Genomic DNA, 27,178 nt, shown 5'->3' with positions numbered 1-27,178 from the left:
GAATTGACCTGAGGCAGGTCCAAAACCAACACTAATACTAACCAGGAATAAGGATATCCACTTTAACTCAGCTGAATCAGCCCATCTCTTTATATTCATCCACCCAGTAGCCTTTTGAACTCAGTTCCCACATTTACTTTCAGTGCTTTGGAACTCATCATCACCACATCTCGCTCTGAAGCAGAGGATCTCTGACTTTGAACAGAAAGGAAGGCATTGTGATTAATGGCTTCATGTGGCAATAGTAAGCCAGGTATTAAAAACAGATCGGGTAGCAGGAAATAGGAGGTAGATGTAATGCCCCATAAGAAATTAGAAATCACAGTTACATAACATTTACTTCAAATAAATTAGATTACACTCTCAAGTGAATAAAAAGATTCCATACTTTCATTTAAATTTTTAGATCATATTTATTTCACTGGTGCAAAAGCAATCTTGGATCTTCCTAATAGTTATGCAAATCTAACCTGTGATCTAAAACAAGTTGGGTGTTGCTTTGCTTTTACTGCCAGTAATAAACAATTACGTAGCTGTAGATTTGTGCATGAGTTAGAGGCTTCCATGGTCTTATCAGTGCTCTGCACTCATACCAGGAATAGAGCAAAGACATACTACTGCCTCTAACACAAATATTATGTGGAGCACAGAGAAGGTGGTTCACTTTTACTGAGCCAGTTTTCCTAAACACAACTACGTAACAGATAACCAAGAGTTAATGAATGGTGAAGAACAAAGGCTTGCCAAATACCACGGGTGATTCTTGCATTATCTGGGAAAGCGCAACATTTTTCTTACTGTTCTCTAAGCTCTCCCTGTCCTTTAACGAAGAATGCCATTTAAGAATATGAGTTACTACACAGAAAAAAACCCCAAACACAAAGAACCCAAGAAAGTGCAAGACACAAGGAAAAGCCATGAGCTAGGATGGTATCACAGTCTCTTTAGAAACATCTATAGGAACTCCACACCAACAGTTGCTCATTATCTAACCTCAGTTAGATGACAACTGCCCCCAAGCTGATAGCAGCCCCTCATGCAAGCAAGCAGTCTCACCCTGTTTCAGCACTTCTAAATTAGGCAGAAGGGAAACTCAAGAGCAAACACCTATCAACCAAAATGAGAATTCAGCAACTACCTGTTATTGTCCCTTACTCATACAAACACCTGATCTGCCCATGCATCAAGCCAAGATACAAGGAGGCATTAGGGAACAAATCTGAAGTTTTCCTCCTGCCTAGGAAGCAGCTGCTGTGTTTTAATGCTATGATTATTTTTCTTGTAAAATGATACATCACTGACCACTTTTCTTACAACTGACGCATTTTTATATATGTTTGCATGAAATCCATCTCTAATACTTCAATTATTTTCTTCTTCCTAAGAAAATCAGAACTATTAATTTAAGAGAATCTTAGATCAAAATTTCACATCAGGGAGAAATGTTTATGATTCAGTAATGAAAAAAGTAGTTTAGAAACAGAAACCAAAAGGTTTAGTTACACAACTCCTATGGTCTATGCCAATGTCATCACTGGCACAGAACACGCTTCATAAAATTACGAAGCTTACTAGATTTCATTTCAGAATTATCATTTAATGACTGTTAGCCAATCCTTAAAGTCAAACAAAAAAATCCTTTTATTATCATAGCCACGTAAAATTATTCCTGCTTCATTAACATATTTTCTGTAGATTTTCTGCTTATTTGTCTAGAAATAGATTCTAGCTGAGTCGTATTAAAGAAAAATCCAAGAAGAATCTTCTAAAGGATTAATTTCCAAACTGGCAATATCATGATGTATACAGTAACAACCACTGTAAAAAATTTTTATACCACAACTTCAAAGGCTTCCTGAACTTGCCCAAGGACCATATTTATAGGTGTGCAGATGGGAAGAGAGCCTAAATCAGACAGTAGCAACTCTAAAGAGGGGGGTTCACCTTTATTACTGCCACACTCTGGACTTAGTGTTTGCCTTATGTCCTGAGAGCATCCGTGTGAAACTGAGTATTGCAAACTTAAGTCACTTTCTAAACATCAGCTCTTAAATCATCCTTTTGAGTACAGACGACTGGTTCAGTCTTTTTTTTTTAATTCTCATCTTGGATGTGCTCCAAATAGGCTAGTTTATAAAAAGGTGGACACCACCATACTCATGTTTCTGATTAAAGAAGCTATGATTGAGTTAATACATGCTGAACTTCAGGATGGAAATATACTTTGACCACATCTCCCTGCCAGTACCCTCAAGGGATTCAGGTGAAGGGACAGACAGACATCTGTGAAATCCAAGGCAGTTTAACTGTAATGCAAGTCACAAGCTTAACATAGTTGGAACCACTTCCAGTAGCAAAATTTCAGGCAGGCACTTCACTACCTTTATTAGTGAATATCTTGCTAGCTGCAGACTTTCAAACACACAAGTGGTTGTTCAGAGATTCTTTGGATTGCTCTGTTGAACTTGGGCTACTTTTCAAACCTGTCTTTAAAGAACTACTCAAAAAGAAAATATGATCTTCACCTGTAAGATAAACAACCTGAAGGCAAACATGCAGGATTTCCTTAGTCTCCTTTCTTATAAGACTCTAAAGCAGATTACAAAAAATGAAGTAATGTAATAAAAGGAATCTTAAAACAGATTTTTTTTTTTAAAGAAAAAAAAAGGTTTGGTCATCTGATTGAAAATAGGACTCTTACCCCCTACCCCCACACTCCTTCAGAGCACTTTCACATGCAGCAATTGTTTCTAAAAATGAAGCCACCTATTCTAGGTAGTCTGATACACTGCTGTTAATTCATATTAATTTTATCTTATTAAGTCTTGTATCTGGATAATAGAGTCTTTAGGTTTATATTATTTAGCAGTTACATAACCTTTCAGCTGCCACCTTCCAATTCCCACTTCCCCTGAACTAAGTTTTCTACAGGAGTTTTCAAGAATGTTATAATCTTAGCATCAGAAAGAATTACAGAGCATTGGACAAGGCTGCAGAACACTTTTCTGTTCAATCTCTTTCACAAAAAAAGATGCTAAGAGCTTTGTTGTACAAAACATGTAGACATTTTACTATTTGGTGAGCACAGCAAGCCTGTGTAGTTCAAACAATATTAACTTCAAAAATGACTGGCAAGATTGATGAAACAGATAATTTTCTAAAAATAGGGAAAATTGAGGTTTCCATTAACCTCCAAAAAAGATAAAGGAATGGAACTGCTAACATTAGTGTATGAACTCTTGTACACACTCTGCCTCACAAGCTAAGAACACTATCAGCTCATATTTGGCAAACTGAAGGGACCTATAATCTTTGTTACTGATGTCAAAGAATTCAAAAAAATGAGAGAAGAGGCATGCAACAGCAACAAGATGTTCTTCAAAATGGTTACTACTGATTTAGTGACACCATACAACATGTATCTCTACAGTCTGTTACATTAGAGTCATGAAAAAAACTTCACACTAAACCCTGTACAACAGTTTCTTACTCAAAACATCCACAATATGTATCAAACAGCTTTATCTTCTTGCTGAACAACGAATTAAATGCCACACATTTCTGATTTGAGACCTACTTCGTTTAATATTCTTATTAAAGAATGAAGAAGTTAAAAGGCCACAGTGGTTTGTTAAGGATATCCACAAAGTGTCTGAAATAGAACTATTTTTAAAGAGACATTAATTTTCATCCAGTTATTCTAGTTCTCCAGAAATGGTATTTTTTTCTGAAGTAGACAAAAGTTCTACATACCTCAAAGCCAAGTCTATCTTTCTCTTTCCAAAAACAGAAATGCGTAACCTTCTTATCCCAAAATTCATCTGGCTTTACTACACAAACAAGTGATACCTCAGCTGGAACAACATTCTGTAAAACAAATAAAAAAATAAATAAAACATTCAAGATTAAACCTTGATTTACTACTGAACTGAATTCCTCTTCTATGTCATCATCTATTCAAGAACTTAAAATCTACCAACAGAAATTAAACTAAGTCTGCTGCAGCTACATCACATTGGCTCCATCCTTCTTAGTAGATTGTGCTAAATTACATAGCAAAATCATGTCAGAACTGAAAAGAAAATCTAACCTCTTTACTCCCAGTCCTGAGGCCTAATCATTAGTCCATGCTACATCAGTACAGAGAAACATGAATTATTGGCTAGAATTAATTTTATTTATGGCATTTCATTAAAAAAAATGTTAAGGGCAAAGCTTTCTACCAATGTCATTTGCTATGTAGAATGAAACAGTAATCATAAAGTTAGAAAAGAATTGTATACTTTGTTATATCCTATACTTCTTTAGTACATATTGCTTAGACTAGAATGAGAGGGCTTATTATTAACAGTTCAGCATATTAATTCATAAAATATTACCAGGAAGCCATTCCTCAGCTTAAACCAGCAATTTCATCTACCAAGTTGGTTTTATATTGTCACATTGAATGCAGATCAAGGAACAGAAACTCTTGATTACTCCCAAGCCATCAGCTATAGCAATAAGCAACAGTTAGGTAATCACAGTACTGACATAAAGGTGACACAATCCATGGGATTTCTCTCCAAATACCTCGCTTTATTTATAAAAATATAATTCTGAGAAAAGAAGTTAAATACATCCAACTCAGAAATCATAGCACTGAATAAAAAAAGGTATTTCATTCTTGCACCATTTTAATGAATATGCAAAAACTACTTAAAAGTAGACAATTTTTTTTTAACACAGAAGTGTCTGTTTGAGGACCAGCCAGCACCTTTGAGAGCTACAGGTGTCCAAGCAGAGAGAAATCTCAAGTGGTCTGTACAAGTGATTAGTTTACATAGGAAAAGTCTTCTTTATTGCTTCCTTGTCAAATTAAAGATACAGATGTGCAACATATGTTTCTGCAAGCTTCATGCTGGCAGGAAGTGTGCTGACAAGGAAGCCAGTGAAATCTGAGCATGGGCAAATAGCTACTTTCCCCACTAGCTGAAGTTCCTGCTAAATGTCACAATGCCACATTAGCTGCAGTGAAAGTTCACTTAAGATCATAATCAGAATATAGTGGATCCAATTACTATAACTCTATTAATAGGAATGCCATCTTAGTGAAGAACAGGTGAAAGACACCTTGAAACAGACTCAAAAACCCAGGAGCAACAGTGAGCCCACAGGACAACAAAATGAAATTATTCATATCTGACACACTTTCTGAGGCTTCATCTAAGTGTGAGAAGAAGAGTGCTCTGATAAAGAGAAATCACCTGTGCAGTAAGACAGACAGTAGCCCAAGTTCTCTAATCTATTCAGAGTGCTGTATCTCACATTTTCTTTGACCACTGAGACCAGAAAATAACCTACACTGTTTAGCAGAAATAAGACTTTATTGTAACCCCACCGTTCTGAAAAGCTAAAATAATAAATATTTATGAATTTCTTTAATTGGGAATTGGCACTTTTTTGGTTTTCCTCCTACTTTGTATAGCATCCAGAATATAATTTGTGATTTGGACTATTATACACAACAAAATCACCTATACCCAATTCCAATGGAAACCAAGTAGTACAGCATATTGCATCAGAACCTGCTCAGCTGCACTATCAGTGTGAACTGCTGCCCTGCACACATTCTTACTACTCACAGTTGACAATACCAGGAGTGTACTTCTGTATTTTTTTAACTAAAACTCTGGTTTAGGAAAGAGTCTACCATCATGTGCTCTCAGCATGTAATGAATTTGTCCCTCACTTGAGTGAGGTGCAGCATCCACTGTTCAGATTGTTTCTTCCTGCACAGAACTCTGTCACAGAACCACATTTTATAATTTTAAAAGGCCATAAATTGTCTATTTCTCAATAAAGAAATTACTGCCTCTACAATAACACAGCTATTGGGTTCACATCTATAAAACTAATCAGTCAACTATGATTGTATGAAAATTTACCTGCAGCATTAACACAACCGTCTTTACCACGTTCCATTGAGATTTTCTGCCGTCCACTATCACAGTAAATCCTCTAGCTTTACACTTCTCACTAAAAAAAGAAAAACACTTAGAAAAAAATAAAATTCATGAACAAGTGTCATATCACAGTGACTTTGGATTTCAACTCTACCAAAAAATACAACTACTTTTTTTTTTTTACTTTTAAAAATACTGTTTTATAAACCTTATGTCTACTCATTTAGAAATAACTTTCAATTTTAATGCTCAAGCATATTAATAGATATTCCAAGTTACAATTTTTTAGTAGCACTGAAGTGTATTTCATAGTACAAGCATTTATTTAAACTTTAGCAATTCTGAAAAGGTTTCATAACCATAAACTTCACAAAACCCTCAGAAAGAAAAGGTGGATTTACAGTTTCACAAGGAAGACAAAGGGATGTCAGTTTTCACAAGGTTACTTGTGCATTGCCACAGGTTTGAGGATACAGCTACATACCACTTGATGCATGTCCAAGCAGGAAACCATCTAAACATGCTTAAATTTCTTTCCTGAACAAATGGACTAGAAATTGCAGTGCACAAAAAGCCTCTACAAGGACAGAGGCTTTGCACAGGGATCTACAAGAAAGAGTATTTTAGACTGACATAATCTCTTCTTCTGATAAAGTTTGAGTCTGTGCATACTACAAAAAAAAAACCAAACCCTGCTGAAAACAGTTCGCTGCAAAGCTAAGAGTTCAAAGGGACTTCTGCTCAAGTACCAAATGGGAGAAAACAGTGAAAACTTTCCTCACTCTCTGTGCCTTCCCACAAAGGCCTCTCCAACTCACTTCTGACTGAAGCTGGCAGCAAGGTGCTCACAACAGTTGGGCAGTGTTCAATTGTGTCAGCAACCTCTGGATATTACCGACAGGTGGGAAGCGTTACCTTCTCACAACGAGCACAGCAGCAGCCAGAAGAGAACATGGAAGCGAGCCCATAATTTTAGCATTAGTTACCACATTAGATATCATGTCTCAGGTTGAAATTTTTGTGTCCAGCAAAGTTATAAGTAACTAAAAACCATGACATTTACATGAGGTAGAGAAGCATTATGCGATCTTTAGCACACCAATCTGCAATTACAAAACAAAGCCATTTCTGTGATCTCCTTAGCTTACAAAAACCAAAGCAATTTGCATGTAACACTAAGCATTATGTTTCACACCGAGAAATTTAACTGTTGTTTATTTCAAGTTTAAGCTGAGCTTCCTCAGGTATGGGTGGAAAACAAATTTATCTTGGAATTTAAAAAAAGGGAAAAAAAAGGCACCTTACTAGTCTATTTAGGAAAAAATAATTACAAAGTTGGCTGCCAATCCATACATGCTTTTGGTTTTAAGGAACCTCTAAGATCACAGACATGATTTTTCTGGAAGCACGCTGAACTTTCAGGCTTTATGCATGCGATGTTTAATCAGAATGAACTCAAAAAGACACAATAACACTACTTTTAAGAACAAGATAAATAGCACTACTATAGCATCTTGAGACATGGCTTCCTTCGGCTCATAATCTAACAGTATCAGCATCTGCTCTTCTCTACTACTAAATCTATTAAAAAACTAAAACACCAAACCAACCAGAGTCAAAATTGAGCTACCACTTCTGAAAAGTTCAGCCAACACAAACATAAATGTTTGTATGGAAGTTAAAATACAAAAAAAACACTTGGTGATTTCAGCCACAATACAGAGAACAATACAACAAAGGAAGCAAACTTCAGTACGCACAGACAATAGCATAACATTGCCACTTTTATTTTTCTTGGATTCTGCAGAATCCAAGAATTTTAAATAGCATCAAACAAGGCATAACAGTAGACTTAAACACTAGTAATAAGTTGTCATAAGTTTTAGGAAAGCTGTACACACACACTCTCACCCCACACACACCCCAAAGAAATTTTACCCAAGACACTATAAACAGTTATGCCTCTCAAATTTTGGACACAGCTATCCATCAACACTAGAATGCACATTTCAAAAGAGTTATGGTTACAACATATGTCATGCACAACTGAATTAAAAGTTAAACATATTAGGTTACCTTACACATAGAATCTGGGGAAAAAAGTAACATTAATGTTTCTTGGACAGCTATCTGGGTTTGGGACAACATCCCTCCCCACACCCTTCCTTTTTTCAAACACAGTTCAGCAAGTCTTTCCAGAACAAAAAAGGCAAGCGCTTAGGCCAAAAAGTTTGCATTTCCCACCAAAAAACAACATACAAACAAGAACAACAATTTTTCCCTACTGCAGCCATAAGAGAGAGATCATTTTTTCCATGTCTGACAAACAAAACATTAGACATGGGAACATCGAACTTTGCTTTCAAACACACTTCCCAGTTTGTACCGAGTACAAAGAGTACTGTGGTTGAATTTTCAGACAGTTATTTTTACACTAATGTATGTAAGAACATTCATCAGGGTGAGACTGCGGAATAATTAATGCTTGCTAGAACAACAATGCCTGCATCTGTTCCATAAATACAGCCAAGTCCTTAAGTCAATGAGATGACCTGCACAAAGGACCATTTGGTATTTTCATGACTTTACAAGAGAGAACAAGCTGTTTGAAAAACCCTAAAACTTCCACAACTAAAACATTGTGCAATACATTCACATACCTATTGATGTTTTTACATGTAAGCACCCCGAATTTAGTCTTTGCTTCTCTCTTTCCCAATCGGAACTTTTTAAAACAGTCTTAATTACAAACAAATCAGATCATTTAATGGAGTTTTAAAAACATTTATAGATTGCAATAAGCAAAGTACACTGAACAGTCCTCAGTTATGCCATTGTTCCTCTATTTCCAGAAGAGGAATTTAAAGGGATACAAAAGCAAGCATTTATATGAGAGGCTTCTTTCCTTTTTAAATCAGCAGCACAAGAGAAAGAAGCAAAGCTATGATAAAGATTGATCTCTGGATCTTAAGGAAAAAAAAAATGCAGTTAACTAAGCTAGGACCAAAAATTGTCACTATAAGCTTGCAGGGTTACATGCACAGAACTTCATCAACAATGATTTTACAGCAAGGTTTGGATGGCAGGATACTCAAGTTGTCATTCAGCACATTTAAGCAGTATCTTTAAACATCTGAGTTGCTCACTAGCTTCAGTAAGACTTCATATGTTTTTATACTCAGTGCAAACTTAAGCACTACAAGCTACAAAGGTTAGACGCAAAGAGGAGGAAGCTTTTTTACTTTGGGCAATGCTACCTTTGCAAGCTTTGGAGTTTCATTAGAATGATTCATTAATTTATATAGTAATTTAAGTGCACTGTCATTAAAAAGAAATTACCAAAGATATCCCAAGAAAGGAGTGAGGAAATACACAAGACAAAAAAACCCCCAAAGCCAGATATACAGAATAAAAGGACGTATGCAAGCCTTAGTAGATATCCCTTAGTTTATTGGGATGTATGTTTCCAAGTCAGTCAGACAATATCACAATTTAAACAAATATTTATGTAAAATTCATTAGGTATTGAAAGGCAAATAAAAAGAAAAAACAACAAAAAAATCCCTTCTACCACTTGAAAAGAAAGCAGCCCTGAACAGAATGCCTTTGAAATCACCTTGGGATACTTAGAAGGTAGTCTAGTGTGACACTCAGCTCGTCCATACTCGTCTGTTCAAGGCATAATGGAATTGTCAGAATGAGGCCACTTCTTCTGTCCTTCCCTCCTATTTCAGGGGGAAAAAGTCATTAGAAAGGTAATGCATGGCTTTAAGGTAAAAGAAATACTTTGCAGTTACATGGTATCAATATACATCATAAAAGTAATCTTTAAAGTTGTCAGTGGTGATTTTCACAACATTTCACCTCTCAGTTGTGAGGATTCATTCACCACATTGATATTTTAAGGCATCACCAAGGCTTCAGAGCCTAGACCACATCTGTAGCTGTCAAAGCCTTTCATCTAGTACCTTCAACATAAACAACACAAATCAATTTTTCTAGAAGCATTATTTTTGCCTATCTAGATTACATTGTTAAAAAGTATCTCCTAGACCTTCTACACCATCAGTCTGTCAGAAACCTGGTAAGCTTCCAAGGTGAGCATGTACCCAGCAGCTTCAACTCGAACACACCACCTCCTAGAAACATAGAGTGCACAAAGGAGGATCTTGTACCACACAGGCTGCCCATGGCACATACTCGAAATTGGTAGTTCATTCATCAAACACGTAAGATTTCCAGACCTACTTACAAACACATAACAGTCACTTCACAATTAAGATAAATATTTCCAACCAGTTGCTTTAATCTTCATATGTGTTTTGAAACCTTTCTGGTAAAAGTTATACAAACAGTATCAGCAACAAAAATATTGAAAGAGCTGGCTTCACGTTTAAATGTCCATTATGAGATCCAGTAAAATCAACTGTAACGTGATGCTGATGTGCTGCTTTTAAGTAGGCTGTGTTCTACAACTGTGGTTTGGGTTGTTTTGGTTTTGACTACACAAACTCAAGAAAGTCTCTGGAAAGGTACAATTTAAAAAAAAAAGTGGATCTTAAAAGAAAGCTGGAATTTTCTCTTCTGGTCTTTCTGCTAAATGATTGACTTTTGAGTCACACAGGTATGAACCAGTAACCAAAATGGATTTGGAGTAGGTTCTTACTCATAGCTTAAATTGGAACTGAAGCCAAATCCATTGAATACAACAAGATCCCATGAAAAATAAATACGGACATGGCTCCCTGAAAGGGTCAATCAGCAAGTGCTGTAGAGTGAAGGAAATCAGGTGTGCAGTTGACTCTATTATCACCACATCTCCAAGTACAAGGGCATCACTGGCGATCTTTTGAAGGCAGAAGGCCTTGAGACCAAAACATTTGCCCCTAAAAGGCTATTAACTCATCAGAGAATTAAGTAAAAGGGGCAAAGGTAGCTGTGACAGATCTTTCCACTTAACTTGGAGCAATTCATCTAGTTCACGTATTCACCACTTTGAGCAAAACACCTTATCTATTTTTTTCTCTCTGCCCTTCAATTTTTAATGTCTATAACCAGCAAACAGAGAGGGGAAAAAAAAAAAATCTTAATTTCAAAAGCTGATCTAATATTTTGGTGGGTTTTTTTGGTGGGGCCAACAGGAAGGGAAGTATGAGAAGTGGAGAGGGCAATTTGCATGTGAAGTGAAGAACATTAATGAATCCAAACATACTCCAGAAGAATATAGTGCTTGAGTTTATAGCTTACTAAACCACAGTTTCAGCCATCTTAAAGTTTGGTGGTGAAAGGATTTTTTTTAATCCTTGAGTATTTTTTTAAACTAATACCCATCTCTACATCAAACTAGTTTCAAATTTTCCACTACATGGAGTAGCTGAAAGCCTTTTCCATTTTTTTCACTATTACTTTTTAGAATAAGTTTTAACATATTAGCTATTTTATTAAAAAAAAACCACAGAGCCACTCAAGTACATGTAGGAGGCAGTTACTAAATATTTTTCTACATATTTTAGAAAAACTGTACAAAGACAACAATAATCTCAACTTTATTTGGGTTGAAAAAGAAGCAAAGTGAATTTCTGTAACCCGAGAAAGAACATCTTTATTCTCAAATTAAGTGTGTTATTCATGTGGTTAAAGCCATTAAATCATGCTTTTGCTCCATAAAGTCACTTAATATTGGTAGAACTGAAGTTCTAGCTAACCAGAACAACTTTTTACAGAATACTAAGAGCTGTGCAGAAATAAGACAAAGTGCACAAGCACAGCACAGTAATGCTTGCAGACGCATACATATACATTGACATAATTTAAGAATTCCCCCCATCCATTAGAGATTCTGCAAGATAATGGAAAAAACACTGTTTACACAACATAGACTGGCATGTTAATAGCAATAGGTTTTTTCCTTGTTTCCAAAGCTGTGCAAACTCCCCAAAGAGTATTAAAGATCCACTGATACACACCTATTTTCCACATGTTCATAAAGGATCTACTGCTTTAAGTGATCCATTACAATAGTTGTGTTCCCCTCCCTTTCTCTTTTTTTGGGGGAGAACTGTTGCTGGAAGACAGCAATGCACTTTAATAACCGTATTTCTAAACAGAAGAATTAAAGAGTGGTGCTATATGAGAAAGGACAAACGGATAGATCCTTTCTGCAGAAACTAAGAGGGAATCACAGTTTAAAGAGCACTTATTTACAGATTGTCCACCCCGCTCTGTTTCTGAATGGCAGAAAGCCTGAAAATTGGAGTGGGAAAGTGGGAGAAAGGAAGGAAAAATACCTCAATGCTTTAAAAACTGGACATTTGTTCTCATCTGTACACTTGGAGTGAAAAAAATTTCTCTCCACTTGCTACACTGCTTAGTGAGCACGCATTAAATCCAACAAATAAGAGGAAAATGGTAGGTTTGTGGATGTAAAATAGTACTTCAGAAGCCATATTGATTCAATGGTAAAGTCTTGTATCTAACACTCCCTCTCCTCCCCTACCCATGAGTGAAGCATTAAAGTTGTTCATTTTAAATGAATATATACATGGCTGGAGAAGGAAGTGTTTGCAGAAAAACACATTTTCTTCTTGCCTTTATAGCAAGTTAGTCTTACCATAGCTGATTCATAACTGAAGGGACTTGTTCTGTTCAAAGTTACTTCCAGATTCATGAGGCAGACAAACACTTGCCCCCACAAAAGTAATTAACTATTAATAGTAGTTCATGTTTTGCTTACACAGACTTGAAAGACTCCAGTGTTGAACAGGGTCTAACTAATGAAAGTTTCAAATTGGCACTTGAAACCCACTCATGCAAGATACTAGACATATAGAAATTCTCACTTTTATACCTGGATTTACACAGCGTTTCCTGAACTGACAAAAAAAAAAAACCCCGCAAACCAAAACCCAAAACTATAATCTCTTGACATTTCACAAAAAGACTGCAATAATTATCTAAATTATTCAGTTTCATGACAAGTCATCTTGCATAACAACTGGCACATTTTTCCCCCAGCTTGCAAACACTACTACTAGGAAAGATTTGAACATCTGTATTCTGCCTGCACTGTCATTTTTGTGCTGCTTTCTTGCACTGAAGTATATACAGATCAGGTAAACATTCTGTCAACCTGCCATAGCGCAAAAAGACAACAAGGTAGGAGTTATGACAGATTCTTTTCCTTGGTGAAAAAGATGGCCAGTCATTTATGTAAAAGATAACTGGTATATCTTTATCCATCTAAGAATCATTTTAACTGGAAACTGTATTTTTAAAGGAAATACTGAAAAAAAAAAAAACAACAGATGGGGCTTTAAAGGAATACTACCTAAAGTTACCAGTTAAGAAGTAATGGCTATCATGGATTTAGTCTAACATTTCCCAATACTAACACACTAATCAATAAGAATTATTTAATTAAACAGCAAAATTGTTCTTTGATCTTGGTTGTATTATTTGCAACTCCTTTCTAAAAATTAACAACTGTATAAATATTTACCACCACCTTCAGAACACAATGTTTAGTGAGGCAAACCCAATCACATTGTCATTTTAGGCGTAGCAAACACCACCTCCTTGTCTTACAAAAAAGCACTACACTCAGACTGAGCCTTTAGGCTTAGAATTAAACCTGAAAAATAAAATGGGGAAATTAACTTGATGTGTGTTGTAACTCAGAAGAAGTGGTGTAATTTGTAAACTGAAAACACATTTAAGTTAAGAAAAGCAACTAAAAGCATCACAAAGAAAGAAATTTTTAAATTCATTTTGCACCAAAGCATTCGTTCTGTTTTTTTGCCGAGTCAGTAGCTTGCCTTTTTTCCCCTGCTACTTGTAATGACCTACCAACACAGAAGCTACACAACCATGGATTCCAAATCTGAGGAGATGCTGCTCCATTAGAAACAACTCTGTTTTGCTTCCAGAAAAAGAAGGCAGGGCTAAGATTATTTGTACCAGTTTAACTCAAAAATGACAAAGGACTTCAACGTATCAACACTGGAGAAAGTTTTCCTAAAATACAATTTTTCTGATTATTTGTTTTTAATCATTAGTATGTTCTTATTTATGAAACTACATGGAATAAAATTGCTTTAAAGAGACATGATGAACTGATTTCTCTGTCAGGTTCCTTTACTTACACTGAAGAACGCATAAAAGAACTACTGCAAGAATCTTTACCATTCATTAAAGCATCCATTAATACTACGCAATTCCAAAAAGGTCCAACCTACTTAGAAATACGTAGGTTCAAAAGGGTTCCTAGCATTTAAACTGCCACTCAACAAATTACTTTCCACTAAGAACATCTGTATTTCAAAATGGATCAGGCAGCTTTAATAGCAAATTGAAAATGCACTCTAGTTAATGAGAACTTCCCCTTGCAGTGTAATGTTAAACAACCAACATACTATGCATCTCCTATTACTACAGAAGAAATAATTGCCCACTGTCCCAGGCTTTAATGTAAGTTGAGTTTGGGGGGTTTTTTTGTTTGTTTTTAAACAGGAATAGTTTGATTTGCAATTGCTGGGGACAGTGAGCAAATTCAAAGCAAAACAAGTTCTATTAACAAAAGGAACAGGTTTCACTTCTCAAGTGACCGGAGCAGACTAAACTAGACAAACTAAACTAAACCAGAAGAATATTTTATTTATGGCAACACTTGTCAGTTTGTGAAGTTGAGAAGTGTTCTGCAAGTTACCTACCTACCCTAGAGTAGACAAACACCAAGAATTAACTCAGCTATCTAGGACAGCAATGAAATCAGCAAGAGAATGTCATTCATCACTTTAAGTATTCCCTTTTGTTTTTCTCTGACATGAAGAAGAGAAAGTTACCTTCAACCCAAGATTCAAGAAGTTTTAATAAATATAACGATAATTCCAGCCTTGCCTGAATTAATTACTTGGCAATAATCAAAATGCTGCAATGCATAGCTAATACTGCTTCCATCCATTTCTATGTTGGAGAAAAGACAGGGACGAAAAGGAAGGAAAAATTTTCTAAAGAAAATCCTGAAAATATTCCCTCTGCATTTCTAAAACCACATAAAAAACCAGAAAGGATTATTCTTGGATGACTGCTAATTCATCATTCTTTTATATATGGACTGAAACTTCATTACATCAACTTTGTGGGTTGAGTTACAGGCTACAGTGCTAAATGCCAACAGCAATAGCTTGGCTACTAGATTAAAAGTTTCAGAGATCCTTCTGAAATATAACAAACCGCTAACCAACAATAAATTTCTGTTAAATACATCCAGCAAATACAAATAACCAACCTAAATATGCTATCCAAGTTATGCAGGGAGGAACCAACTGAGGAAAACAGAAACCATACCTGAAAGAAAAGCCAATTTTTTCTTCAGAATGGGTAATATTACTGAAGCTTCCATTCTACTTCAGATAATTTTCACAGCTCTGAAACACAAGAATTTAAAGTTGTCAAGCATGGGAAATCAATTACAACGTTTTACTAGAATGAGCACCGGACAAAACACTTTTGTACTCTTCTGAAAGAAGCACAGAACACTAAACAAAATCCAAAGTATTGTAAAAACTGAAGAAAAAATATTATCATATGCACTTTTTCATGTAACTCTTAATTAAAGATTTATTCCTCCTCATTGTGGGGGAAAAAAACCAAGAAAGAAAATCAAAGCAGAATCTCAACCAAAGACACTGAGATAATTTATATAAAAGTCTTATTTCCCAACCTCATTAAACTACAATTAATTTACAGGTAGATCATTTGTTTGCTTGGTCATTCAGATGTAAAGTAAGTGTAAGTAAAATTACACTTTTGCATAGTCTGTCTCACATTACCAGGAATATAATAATTACTTAAATACGTTATTCTGCATTTATGTCAGGACACTCCCATTACCCTACCACCAGCAGGTCTTCAATTAAAGAAAAAAAATCCAGCAGCCAGAATAAGTATGTCTAACCTACAGCTGGAAATGTTTCTGCTCCTTTTGTCTCCAAATCCCTTCTTACCCTCATCCCATTTTTACTGCATTATGAACTGCAATTCACTGTGATTAAGCTTCTGTGTTTCATTGACAGATCAACAGGATGTTTGAACCGTAACCTCCTCTTCCAGCCTACACAAAGTAGCAACTGGCATCTGTGTGTAAGTCTTTGAGTTCATACTTGCACAAATCAATCCATATAATAAAATAAGCCTAATTCTGCACAGAAATACACAATCAAGATAGGCACCAGTATCCAGCCAAAATAAAAAACAGGTCAAAAAAAATTTTTTCTTTAATTCCAGGCACAGGGCTTCAGACAGCAACCTGGAGTTATCTGGATACTTCAGCATTGATGCACACAAACGGAACTTTGGGTTGGTTTGGTGGGTTGTTTGGTTGCGGTTTTGGTTTTGGTTTGGGGTCTTTTTTTGGGGGGGGGGGGGGGGGTGCAGTTAACTGCATCAAAATGAATGATTCAGGAGAAAGAAGAAAAAGAACAGAGAACTCCAAATAGAGTGCCTGAGGTAAAATAGACTAGTTATTCCTTTTCTTGTTAAACAATGAGCTTCATTACAAACAAAAAAAGCAGAATGATTATTTTAATTATGAAACAGAAATAACATTAACAACTTTTTAATGTCCCTCCCTTGTTCCAACACATAAATGCTTCACAATCTTCATTCCCATCCCTTACCCCAAAATCTCCATATTTAAGTGTCATTTTTGTCAATTATACAAAATACACATTTCCCATATTACAGAAGGAGACAAACAAATTTCAGTTCTTTCAGGAAACTAAGTCCTGTTTCATGGACTGCAAAACAGCTTGCACTGTAAACAATTACTCAAACAAGCATCCTATTAAAGCTTCCTGTATGCTTCAGACAAAAATTTGTAGGTTATTTGTTACACAAAACTCAAGCATGACTCAGGCAGTCATTTTTGTCTCTCAAACACCATGCTCAAACCACCCTGTATAAGCTATTTAACTGGCAGTATTCTTTTTTTCTTAAGATGTGGAACACACACCTGGTAATGATTTTTCCCTCTGCTCCCCAAGTTATATTTCAAAATTATTAGAAATGGCCCTTTATTGTAATCAATGAAGAAAGCCCAAACCTGGACACACACACACACTTCATTATCTTCATACTTGCACATACGAACAAATGTTTGCATCAACTTACTGACTCGAGGGAGCACGTTTCTTTGCTGTTGTAAAAAGACCAGTTTATTTAATATCAAAGCACTGCCTGGCTTTCTGCCACAGTAGTGGTACTGTCCATGGATCAAAATAGTTCTTTTGTTCCGTATTTCCTGGAACCAAAGGAAGCATTCTGTTCATTCAGAGTGGAGGGAGGCGAGTCAGAACAATTAGAACAATTGCCAATCATTTCAAACACCTAGCTTTTGTTCCAGAAACTCCTGAAGGTTTCAATTACCAGTCTTCTGTGAGAGCTTTGATGTGCTCCACTTAGAAGAAAACTCTCACCAGAGCAGGTTATCAGAACATATCAGAAAAAAAATCTTGAGGTTTAAAAATAAGGTTTAACATCCTTCTCTATCTTTAGCACTCCAGAGAATCTCAGGATGAATTTAACTAAATATCTTTTTTTTAATACTGGAAAGTGAAACAATTTCAAGAGACCTGACGTCTACTTTCCACTGGGAGGTATCAAAGGTGTTTTAAAAAGGTACACTGCTAAAAGGCAGATATAAGCATATTTAGACCTACAAATAAAATGTAAAGTCTTTTTAACTTGTTCAGACAAAGACAAAATGACAGGTTCTTAAACTGGCCAACAAACTCTCAATTTAGAATGAGGAAAGAATGATGTGTTGCTCAATGTCATACCATTATTTAGCTGAAAGCAGCAGATCCAGTGTCTATTCATCAATAAAAAAGGCATTTGGACTCATTAAATAGAAAAAAAACTACAGAAGAAAAACAAGAGCACTGAAGAAAACAGATTTCACTTGAGGAAAGTGAAATACTTCAAGAAGCTGCATTTTATCACTTCCAAAACAAAAAACCTAACTTTTATATGCTCAAATTTTAGATATGAAACAAGTTGAAGAGGTTAAATCTATTTGCTGAATTTCAGAAACAATCTAGAGTGCTGCATGCCCACCTGCAATCTACTTTGCCAATCAAAATGCCATATGCCAAATGGTGAAACTTGTGTATACAGGAAACGTGTTAAATAAAGGAACTATATTGAAGAACCTCATTGAACTTGTCTAGAATGACCTCAGCTTTCAGGTTTTTAAATCAATACAGCAATGTTAATCTCCACCAATGTATTCATTCCTTTGAAGATTTCCACAGAAAAGTGGCAAGACTAAATCCACATAATATTTGTATTTAAAAGCTAAATATTTGAAAGGTGTTCCAGTGAAATAGAAACCTCTCCTGACCCCCCCCCCCGAGCAGAAATCAATACTACTTGTGGAGAAAATTCACTTAATTACAAACTTAAATTAAATAGGTATACATTAGGGGGAGGACTGGAGGCTGGGGAGACAGTAAACAAGTAGTAAAAAAAAGAAATTTACAGAACAGAAAAATGCAAACAATAATTCAGGCTGCACTCCAATGTGAAATCAGATCATGACTTGGTAATCTGCATCCCCTATCATTTCTAGGCTTTGGAAAGACTGCAAATTGGTTTACTCACAGTTTAAAATTCTAGAATTTCTTTCAAAAAACCAACAAAACCCCACAAAACTCACACACAATAAGAACTACGTGTAATTCAGCATAGAAGTTGTAATTTCTGATGAGTAGTATCACATGCATTTTCTGCTGCATACCTTCAGTCTCATCTAATAAAAGAAATTAAATAAGAACCAATGTCCAGACACTGTTTAAAACCATTTTAAAAGTCTATTAAAGAGAGAGGGCAGAGGGAGAAGTTGACAGACTCGCACTGACTACAGGACTGGAAGCTGCCCTGAAGATGTTAGAGAAGCTGCCCTGCAAGTAAACAAGTGTTTTCTTTCTAAGCAACCCAGTGGCAACCACTGGTCAAAAACATTAACAATCAAAACGAATTCAGGCTCAGTGAGAATTACTATAAACATGTTTACTCAAATTGGTTAGACCTGAAACATTTAATACTCTCAGTACATGGTGCAAGGCCTTTAAATGGGTTAGTCTGTTCACAAGTATCCATTGCAAGTTTCAAAGAATGAGTACTTTCTTCATTCCCTCACCATGTATCAAGCAAGAGAGGTAGCTGGTCTGTTAAGAACAAGACTAAGTCAGGGAAAAAAAAAAATCTGGTTTCTATTCCTTGTTTTGCTATGAAATATACATACAGCTTTCAGCAAGTCATTTATCCCTTTTAGTCTTCATTCAGTGCCTCCATCTAATTCCCTTTTTACAAGAGTATTGTGATGTTTAATTCATTAAAGTTTTTGAAGGCTTAGAAGGAACTCCACAGATCTGCCTATAAATAACCAAGTAGCAGATGGGCAGCTACATTCAAAACTGTAGCAGCTTGCAAGTCCAGGCACAAACAAAAGCACAAATAACAATAGATATTCTGAAGTACCACAAAAAAAAAAGCCTCAGTCATATAGAATGACATTTTTTTCTTTGAAAATCAACCTCTGAATTGCAGACCTTAAAAATTAACAGCTTTGTTACCTGAAGCCAGCATGCGAGTTTTTTCAGATACTAACTTCAACCCACAAAGCATTACCCCAAGCTTTCCCCCGATCAGCTTAAAAAAAAAGTTCATCTGCCCGACACAGAAATAAAATCCATGTGCAAAAGACGGAGAGGAAGCTGAATATGACAATTATCTATGAAGATTATTATTTCACCTTCCTTTAAAGCTACATTGAAGGATGTCATCTCTCCCAAGCTAAGTGGCACAAAGACTGAGAGAACACAAACAAAGGTGTCTCCAGGGCTGATACCCCAGGGTAATTCAAGAAGCACGTCAAACCTGCCCAAACAGTAGAAAAATGCTGTAAATATTCATTAGTTAATGCTGCCTTCAATTAAAGAGCACATGGAATTGGGTTACTCAGCTGGACAGTTTCAAAATAACAGTAAAACCTGACAGACGAACATCAGCTTAGGTACTTAAATGCAGTGTTTTGTTTTTACTCTAATATATTATTAGCAGCGGTAATGAATTTTTAACATTAGAGCCCTTTAAACCTCATGAAAAAAGGTAACTCCACACATTTAGCAAATATCAAATCAAGTTTTTTTGCTTTTTCAACCATTTTGTTTTTTTTTTTTTTTTACTATCTGTAAAATCTATCCATAAAAAAGGGCATACTGAAGTTTTATATTATGCCTGATTTTCAAGTTGAACACAAGGAAAATATTCCTGATCTTCTATAACCTGTTCATTCATACTAAAGGATTAAGAAAATAAAAACCATAGACTCAGTAGATTTCATCAGTGTGTAAGCTTGTTTAATTTTAAAGCAAAAGGCAACCATACAATCTCAGTTCCATTACACATACAGAGTTAGTACTCTAATGCAGCAACTTGTGACAGCAGATGAATGGACAGATTGAAAACATTCTCTATTTTTGGTTAAACCCAGGGTTAACAGTTTGCTAGGCCATGATCCAAAAGCACATTGTCACAGCCATACCAAATTTAAGCTTGGAAAAACTCCATTCCTTCTGCCCCGCTTTCACCTGGAGGCTCAAGTCTTACCTTGTACACTTTGTCTTCTAACTATAGCTAATAATAAAATTTAGAAGAGCTGTCAGTTAACTACTTCCTCTATTTAACCCATCTTCCATATTCGTTTCCCACCCTTTTTCACCCCCTCAACATTGTGTGAAAAGTGAAATAAAAGATAAGTGGCAAAAAGAAGTGATGAGCAATATAGGGAACAGTGAACCAGCAAATTGAGAACAAGTGAGTAAAAGAGGTTATGCCATCCAAGAAGAAAAGACATTGTGCTCATAAGCTTTAACTTTTAACTCAATCAACTATTCATTTCACAGGATGGTAGGGCTTTTCCTCAGACTTAGAGCAAGTGTCACAGGGGAGGGAAAGAAAAGAAGGAAGAGTACTGAGCACAGAAACAATAACACTAAGGATGCACAATAACATCTGCGTGTACAGCTGTGAAACACAACACTGACACCTCAGTCTTTTCATACAAGAAGGGCAAGCACAGGATACTGTGCAGCAATTAGCACTCTCTCAAAGAATAGCACTTCTTTGGATTCTAAGTCAACGTCCACAGACAGCAGTCTTGCTCCAACCCAAAGGAACACATGCAGAAGTTCGTAATGACGCTACAACACATGACATACGAAATGATAGCTTGCTAGAGTTTTCCACCTTTTCCAGCCTCAGGCCAAGCCAAACACATACAGTGTACATTGAATTACAGCAGTTTTCAGGCTTCTTTAATCTAGAATAGTCAAGAAAAGTCACGGGCTTTAGATGCATCTTCACATTTCCTTTTCTGCCACATTTAGAGAGAGACCCCATGTTTACCTTCCTGCTGAACCCTATAGCTTGCCCTTGTAGGATGTTACCACAGGCAACAGAAGACACTGATCTACGTTACACCCTCCCTTGCAATAGGCAGCCAAAACGGCAGAAGTTGCAGTCATCTGGTATAGCCCCAACTCACTTCACAGCATCAAGCGACCACAGAATACGCAAAATGATGCAATTAGGGAGGTTGCTTCTTCCACCACTTTCTACATAGCAACAGATCAATTGAAATGCTATGTTCAAAGCATAGCATAGACATTTTCTCTTCTTCATCACACTTCCCTAAGACCCACAGAAAAATAAATCTCAGGTTCCGCTCTTAAAATTTTACTCAGAGATCATGTGGAAATAAGACAAATCACAGACTGTAAATTCTCCCACAGAAATAGTTTTCGAGTCACAGGTTGGGGGGAAGAAAAATTATCAATGAAGAGCAAAATAAAATTCCATACTCCTCTTCTAGCTCCCTCTACTAAACAAAAAAAACAAAAACAAACAAAAAAAAAAAAAAAAAACCAAACCACCAAACAAAAAGAAAAACAAGTCATAAAAGCTTGCAAGAATGAGCTGGGGGAAACGAGTACCTTACCACCAGTTCTTTAAGGAACTGTCCAAAACCAGTTTGTGATGAAAGATGACAGAGAGCTCTTATGCCTCCAGTACTTCATAAAACTAAGGCAGTGGGAGGAATGACATTAGACAATTCTGGCTGTAAGGAGCCAAGTCAAAAGACAAAGTCAAAAGACAAACAGCTGCACTGATGAGTCCAACTGTTGGCAGTCTGGAGCAAATAAAAAACAAAACAAAAAAACTTTCCTCTGGGGTGCAAGATTAGAACTTCTTGTTCCTTTTATAACATTTATATAAGAAAACAATCTACAACTCCACAACAATACACATACTTGGCATTGGTTAAAAGTGCATGTGGCTCAGGCCCTCAGGAATCACATCTTAGCTCAGTATAGTGACAATACAACTGAACCAAAGCAAAAGAGAAATGCTCTTCTAAACCCAAAGCCATCTAGAGCGGCTGGGGGTATGAAAGGCCAAGGGACTGTCTGAAAGGAAGAGTAGGGTAGGGTGTGTAGACTTAAGTGTAGGACACACAAGAGGCTAATAAAAAGACTGTTTATGAATCTAAAACTTTGGGATTGATACCTGACCAAAAAGTTCCCAGCTCAAGAATAAGATTTTGTGTGGACCCTGAAACATACTGAACAATTTCCTCTGTACTTAAAAAAAAAAAAATTATGGTAGTGGCTTCCCCCCCTCACTGCACAACACACAAGGTAGACACAATGAGGATAATAATAAAAATCCCTTCATAAGGAATAAATAAGTAGTTTGAGACCTTTGCTAATCTTAACCAAACACAAAATAGAAGAGATTGAAATATGCCAGCTCTGGTACATAAATACCTTGTTCATTCACATTTTTAAGTTTCAAAATATTTCAGAATTACATGAATTCATTGCTATACAAAATAAAAATAATTATCTATGGTGCCCTTTAATTACTATGTGCAAGAGAAATAAATCTTTCCTTAACTTGCACAGATGTCTTCAGTTTTTGTACTCATGTTAAAAACTATGAACGTTTCAGCTGCAAACCACAAATTAAATTGGCCACAGCAACCACCTGCAGAAACCACAGCACCTCTCCCTCTCTCCCACTCCCTCAAAATAAAACATGTAGCATTCCACTATCATAAGCAAATAAATGGTCACATGCTTCAGAGAATATAAAATCAAGCTCTCAACTGCTACCTGGAGCATCTTGCATAGATGTAACACTCATACGTTTTCCACTGATACTACTTTCTAGGGCCAAATTAGAATGTAACATGAAAGAACTAGCAAACACTATGCTAGCAGAGAGAAAATAAGACAACCCGTATTGAGAGTATACTGAAGAAACCATTGCTTTTACCAACACCAAAAAGTAGATAAGCCATGGCACCTTTCATCTGCATATTATGTGTCCAGCCTGACCCTTTTCCTCAAGAAGGGCTATTTATTTTCTCAAGTTCAGTCATATGTATCTTTTAGTGAACAAAACATCAAGTTAACGTCAAATCCATTTATTTATCTTGCTCTTCTGACACTCTTTTTTTTTTTTTGCCTTACTTGGTCTGGTCAACATTTATCCTTCATGATATCTCTCTAAGAACACATCTCAAATTCAACTCTACCAACACCATAGGAGTTTAGCTTGGCTCTGCATTCTCACATGCATAATGCATCTATCTCCCTTGAATCAGTGATTCTGTGAAGCCCTAAGTCGTACCTTCATCTCCTCTTAACTATTGTAATTTCCTTCTTAATGGGTTCTTTACATCCCAGCGTTCCAAACTTCAGCTTGTCCAAAACGCAGCAGCTCATCTTCTTACCTAAAAACAGGAAAACAACACTCCATGTTGATTTTCACTTGCTTCCTTGTCGAGTTTAGAGTCTGCTGTAAGGATATCATCACTTCAAAAATATCTCACTCTCATTTTGTCTAAAGAGTAAAAAGCTTTGCTAGTGCATTCTTCTATTTGCTCACTCAAGGTGCTCAAGTCTCTCATTTCTCTTCTGTGCACAAGCTTATCAACCCCATCAGAGCAGCAACAATCTACCTCAATGCTTTTAAAACTTCTTTCCTTACTCACCCACAACCACAGCTCCCTCTTAGAATTAGAATTCACGTATCTCCAGTCTTACACTTAAACACCCTCCAATACATTTGCAAACACTGCTCTGAGACACTAACATTACGTGAGACACTGTAAGACAAGCTGCGCTATTTTATAGTACCTAAGCCAAACTATGTAACATAACTTTAGTATCAGAAGCTTTAGTTATGTTATAACACCTTTTAAAGATTTCTGAAAGTCACAAGACAAAAACAAAGTAAAGTAGGTAAGTTAAAGAAGGCTTGAGTTACAGCCTAAATAAGTTTGTGCAAAACCAGTTGCAAAGATACTGTCCTCTACAGTGTATTCATCAGTGTCAAAGCTTCATAAGAACCAAATATATTGCATGAAAATTTTAAAGATGTTATTTTTGGAAGAGATTGATCTTACTTACCATTGGTACTGGAATGCAACACTGCCTGTTAGGGATACAAGTTTGACCTCCGGATCTCAGATACTGCAAATTTAAATGAAAAAAGTATTTGACCATATTTTTAGATGTTAATACTCAATCTAAAACTTTTATTTCCTTGGAGGCTGAAAACAAGGGTTTATTACAAAGCTACATGATAGGGGAGTCAACATTTCCATTATATATTCACAAATACTTGTAAGCTAGGCATTTGAGTTGAGTGGGACAGCAGGAATCCCGTATTTTCTACCAAAACATATGGTAGACATCAACATTGTTTATAATTAGCAGGCAATGCTCCTGAGGCAGCACCGGAAGCAGTGGGAAAGTAACAAGAACCAGAATCCTTGTAGTATGCTTTCAGTCAGAGGTAATCTACACAGAGTTTTAGGCAAAATTGAAAACAGAACAGCATTAGCATTTTTTTTTTTTTTTGGTGAACTGAAGAAGAATGTATTCCTAGAAACTAAGTTAATCACTGCTATAAAATTTAAAAAGGCAAATTATAACTTGAATTAAAAAATTTAATTAGTCCCTATTTGAAGATGCAGAATTAAGAGATAAGCAAACATAAAACCTCAGCAAATGCTTTAAGACTTGCATGGAACCTTGTAACTAATCAAATTCCATCCACCAACAAAACCCCAAAACTCAAAATTAGTGTATACTGCATTACAGGCAAAGCCAAGATGCTAAACACATTTCATAGGTTTTATAGGTACTCAGATGCAGCAGTCATTACAGTAATCTCTCTCACAACAAGTTTTAAATTAAAAAAACAAACAAAAAACAAAACACAAACAACCAACAAAACACAACAACAAAAAAACCCCAACTTATATTACCGGAAGTTTTCTAGTCAGGAAAATAAACTAGCGATCAGGAAAAAGAATATCAATAGCAAGTGCTCAAGATAGCTTGAACAGAGACGTGGCGGAAATCCTGCAAGATCATTTCTTATACCTACAAGACCCCATGCTAGGCTTTGTCTACTTTATCAGAAGCTACCTATGGGTGTTCTATATTTCCCCAACCACTCATAGTCACTGGGGAATAAAGGTGTTCCTCTTCATTCTCTATCCCTAAGGTCTCTTGACAGTTATGTAGCATTGTATTGAAGTTCACCACCAACGTATCTAGTCTATTCCAGAAGTACCTCCAGTTCCCCTCCCTACTACCACTCCCAAGCAGCAGCAAATTGAAACTGAGCTGAAATTCACCCAACTCCTTTATTCTGCTGCTGGAAAATAACAAAACTATGTACATTTCCCCTGTTTACATAAGCTTTACTGAGAAATGTGATTCCACAGCCAATTTAGAATTATAGCTTACAACTCCAGGAGATGTCATGGCACTGTTTCTTGTATGAAATTAAAAAATACAAATATTTTCTTCTCTTAACTCTTGTTTCTAGGAAAAAAGACATTACAGATCATCTAAACTGCAAATAAAATATTATCTATTAGCATGCTACTTCAGGAAAAAAGTTGGCTGAGGTGATTTTACAGGATTCTTCAAGCAGCAATCTATGATGTAAAGAATTTGCAAATCCTAAAATCCATAACTAAAGTACACTGTAATTACTCCTAGTTTGGGGGGGGGGGGGCAGCGGCGAGGGGGGGGTTTTTTCCCCCCCCGACAGAGCAAAGCATTATCAACACCTTACCAGCAAGCAGTAGACCTCTCTGACCAAACTTCAGTTCTATTCTGTGGTCCACCTTCCCCCTTTTCTCTTCCTTAAGTTTCTGCTTGGTATAGACAATGGGACTAGAACTATAAAAACACACATTCAGAAAGATGAGAACTCTTAGTAGCACTTAAGTTCACCACCATCACTGTTTCTATAATGTAGTAACATTATTCACTATTTACTATACACTGAATCTTAGCAGACAATGTCACAGAGTGAGGAAAGGGGGGGGGGGGAAAACCCCAGTACTTCCTCAACACAGTGAATTTTAATGTGTGCGCAAAGTCAACATCCAGTCGTTGGGACAGTGTAGGCACTCCAATACCAAAAATGCAGAAGGGCAGTATTTCCCTTGGGATGAAGAAAGATGAAAGAACAACTGACAAAAGCATCTACTAATGCCCATCCATGTAAGCCTTACCAATTTTGCCCATTAAAAAAACAAACAAACAACACAAAACCCCCAAAAACAAAGAACCCTTCTCCATTAATCGTCTCCACCCTTGCTTCCATACACTCGTAAAATCCTTTAAGAAAAAGGGTGCTTTAGAGCATCTCCTCCCTACAACTGCCTGGCTAAAAAAGCTCTGTGTAAGGGGCAGCAAGGGACGCTACAGTTATGGGGGGAAGAGGCAAAATGGCTAGACAATGGACCTGTCAAAAGCCAAAGAAATGGCAACCATGGCTCTGAGCAACCACCGCTTCAGCAGTGAATCAGCTTCCCGACCGGGCAGCGCTTCCAGACACGCTGCCAGGACCGCCCGCCGCCGAGGCGGCCGCACGGCCGTGACTCGTCCCCACCAGCCCGCCGCCGCGCTGACCAGCGGCGACGCGCCGGGAAAATCCCCACGCCGAGCCGAGCGCGCCGGCGAGCCGGGAAGCCTGCTCCCCGTCCCGCCGCCGCCGCCTCCCTCCGGTGAGCTCTCCCTTGCCCGAAGCCCCCTCGTCCCTCCCTCCCCGAGCCTGCCGTGACACCCGCGGGGCGG

At 36.8% G+C, this 27,178-nt stretch overlaps 1 protein-coding gene across 1 annotated transcript in view; it reads right to left on the bottom strand.

Annotated features, from left to right (window-relative positions):
- The window catches only part of SESTD1 (SEC14 and spectrin domains 1), a 60,310-nt gene extending 34,055 nt beyond the window's left edge, over window positions 1–26,255 (bottom strand). The window contains exons 1-7 of the mRNA XM_010565867.1: window positions 26,169–26,255; window positions 24,485–24,547; window positions 23,703–23,805; window positions 15,291–15,370; window positions 9,562–9,670; window positions 5,928–6,018; window positions 3,754–3,867 (exon numbers count right to left, since the gene is read on the bottom strand). Of these exons, the coding sequence (XP_010564169.1) occupies window positions 3,754–3,867; window positions 5,928–6,018; window positions 9,562–9,670; window positions 15,291–15,345 (369 nt within the window). The 5' untranslated portion in view covers window positions 15,346–15,370; window positions 23,703–23,805; window positions 24,485–24,547; window positions 26,169–26,255. The remainder of the gene's footprint in view (window positions 1–3,753; window positions 3,868–5,927; window positions 6,019–9,561; window positions 9,671–15,290; window positions 15,371–23,702; window positions 23,806–24,484; window positions 24,548–26,168) is intronic.
- Between the last annotated feature and the right edge of the window lie 923 nt (window positions 26,256–27,178).

Source organism: Haliaeetus leucocephalus, unplaced genomic scaffold (genome assembly GCF_000737465.1).
Source record: "Haliaeetus leucocephalus isolate CR32 unplaced genomic scaffold, Haliaeetus_leucocephalus-4.0 Scaffold1, whole genome shotgun sequence".
In the NCBI taxonomy this organism is placed as follows: Eukaryota; Metazoa; Chordata; class Aves; order Accipitriformes; family Accipitridae; genus Haliaeetus; species Haliaeetus leucocephalus.
Note: the sequence above shows the minus strand (reverse complement) of the source record. Positions and strands in the feature narration are given on the sequence as shown.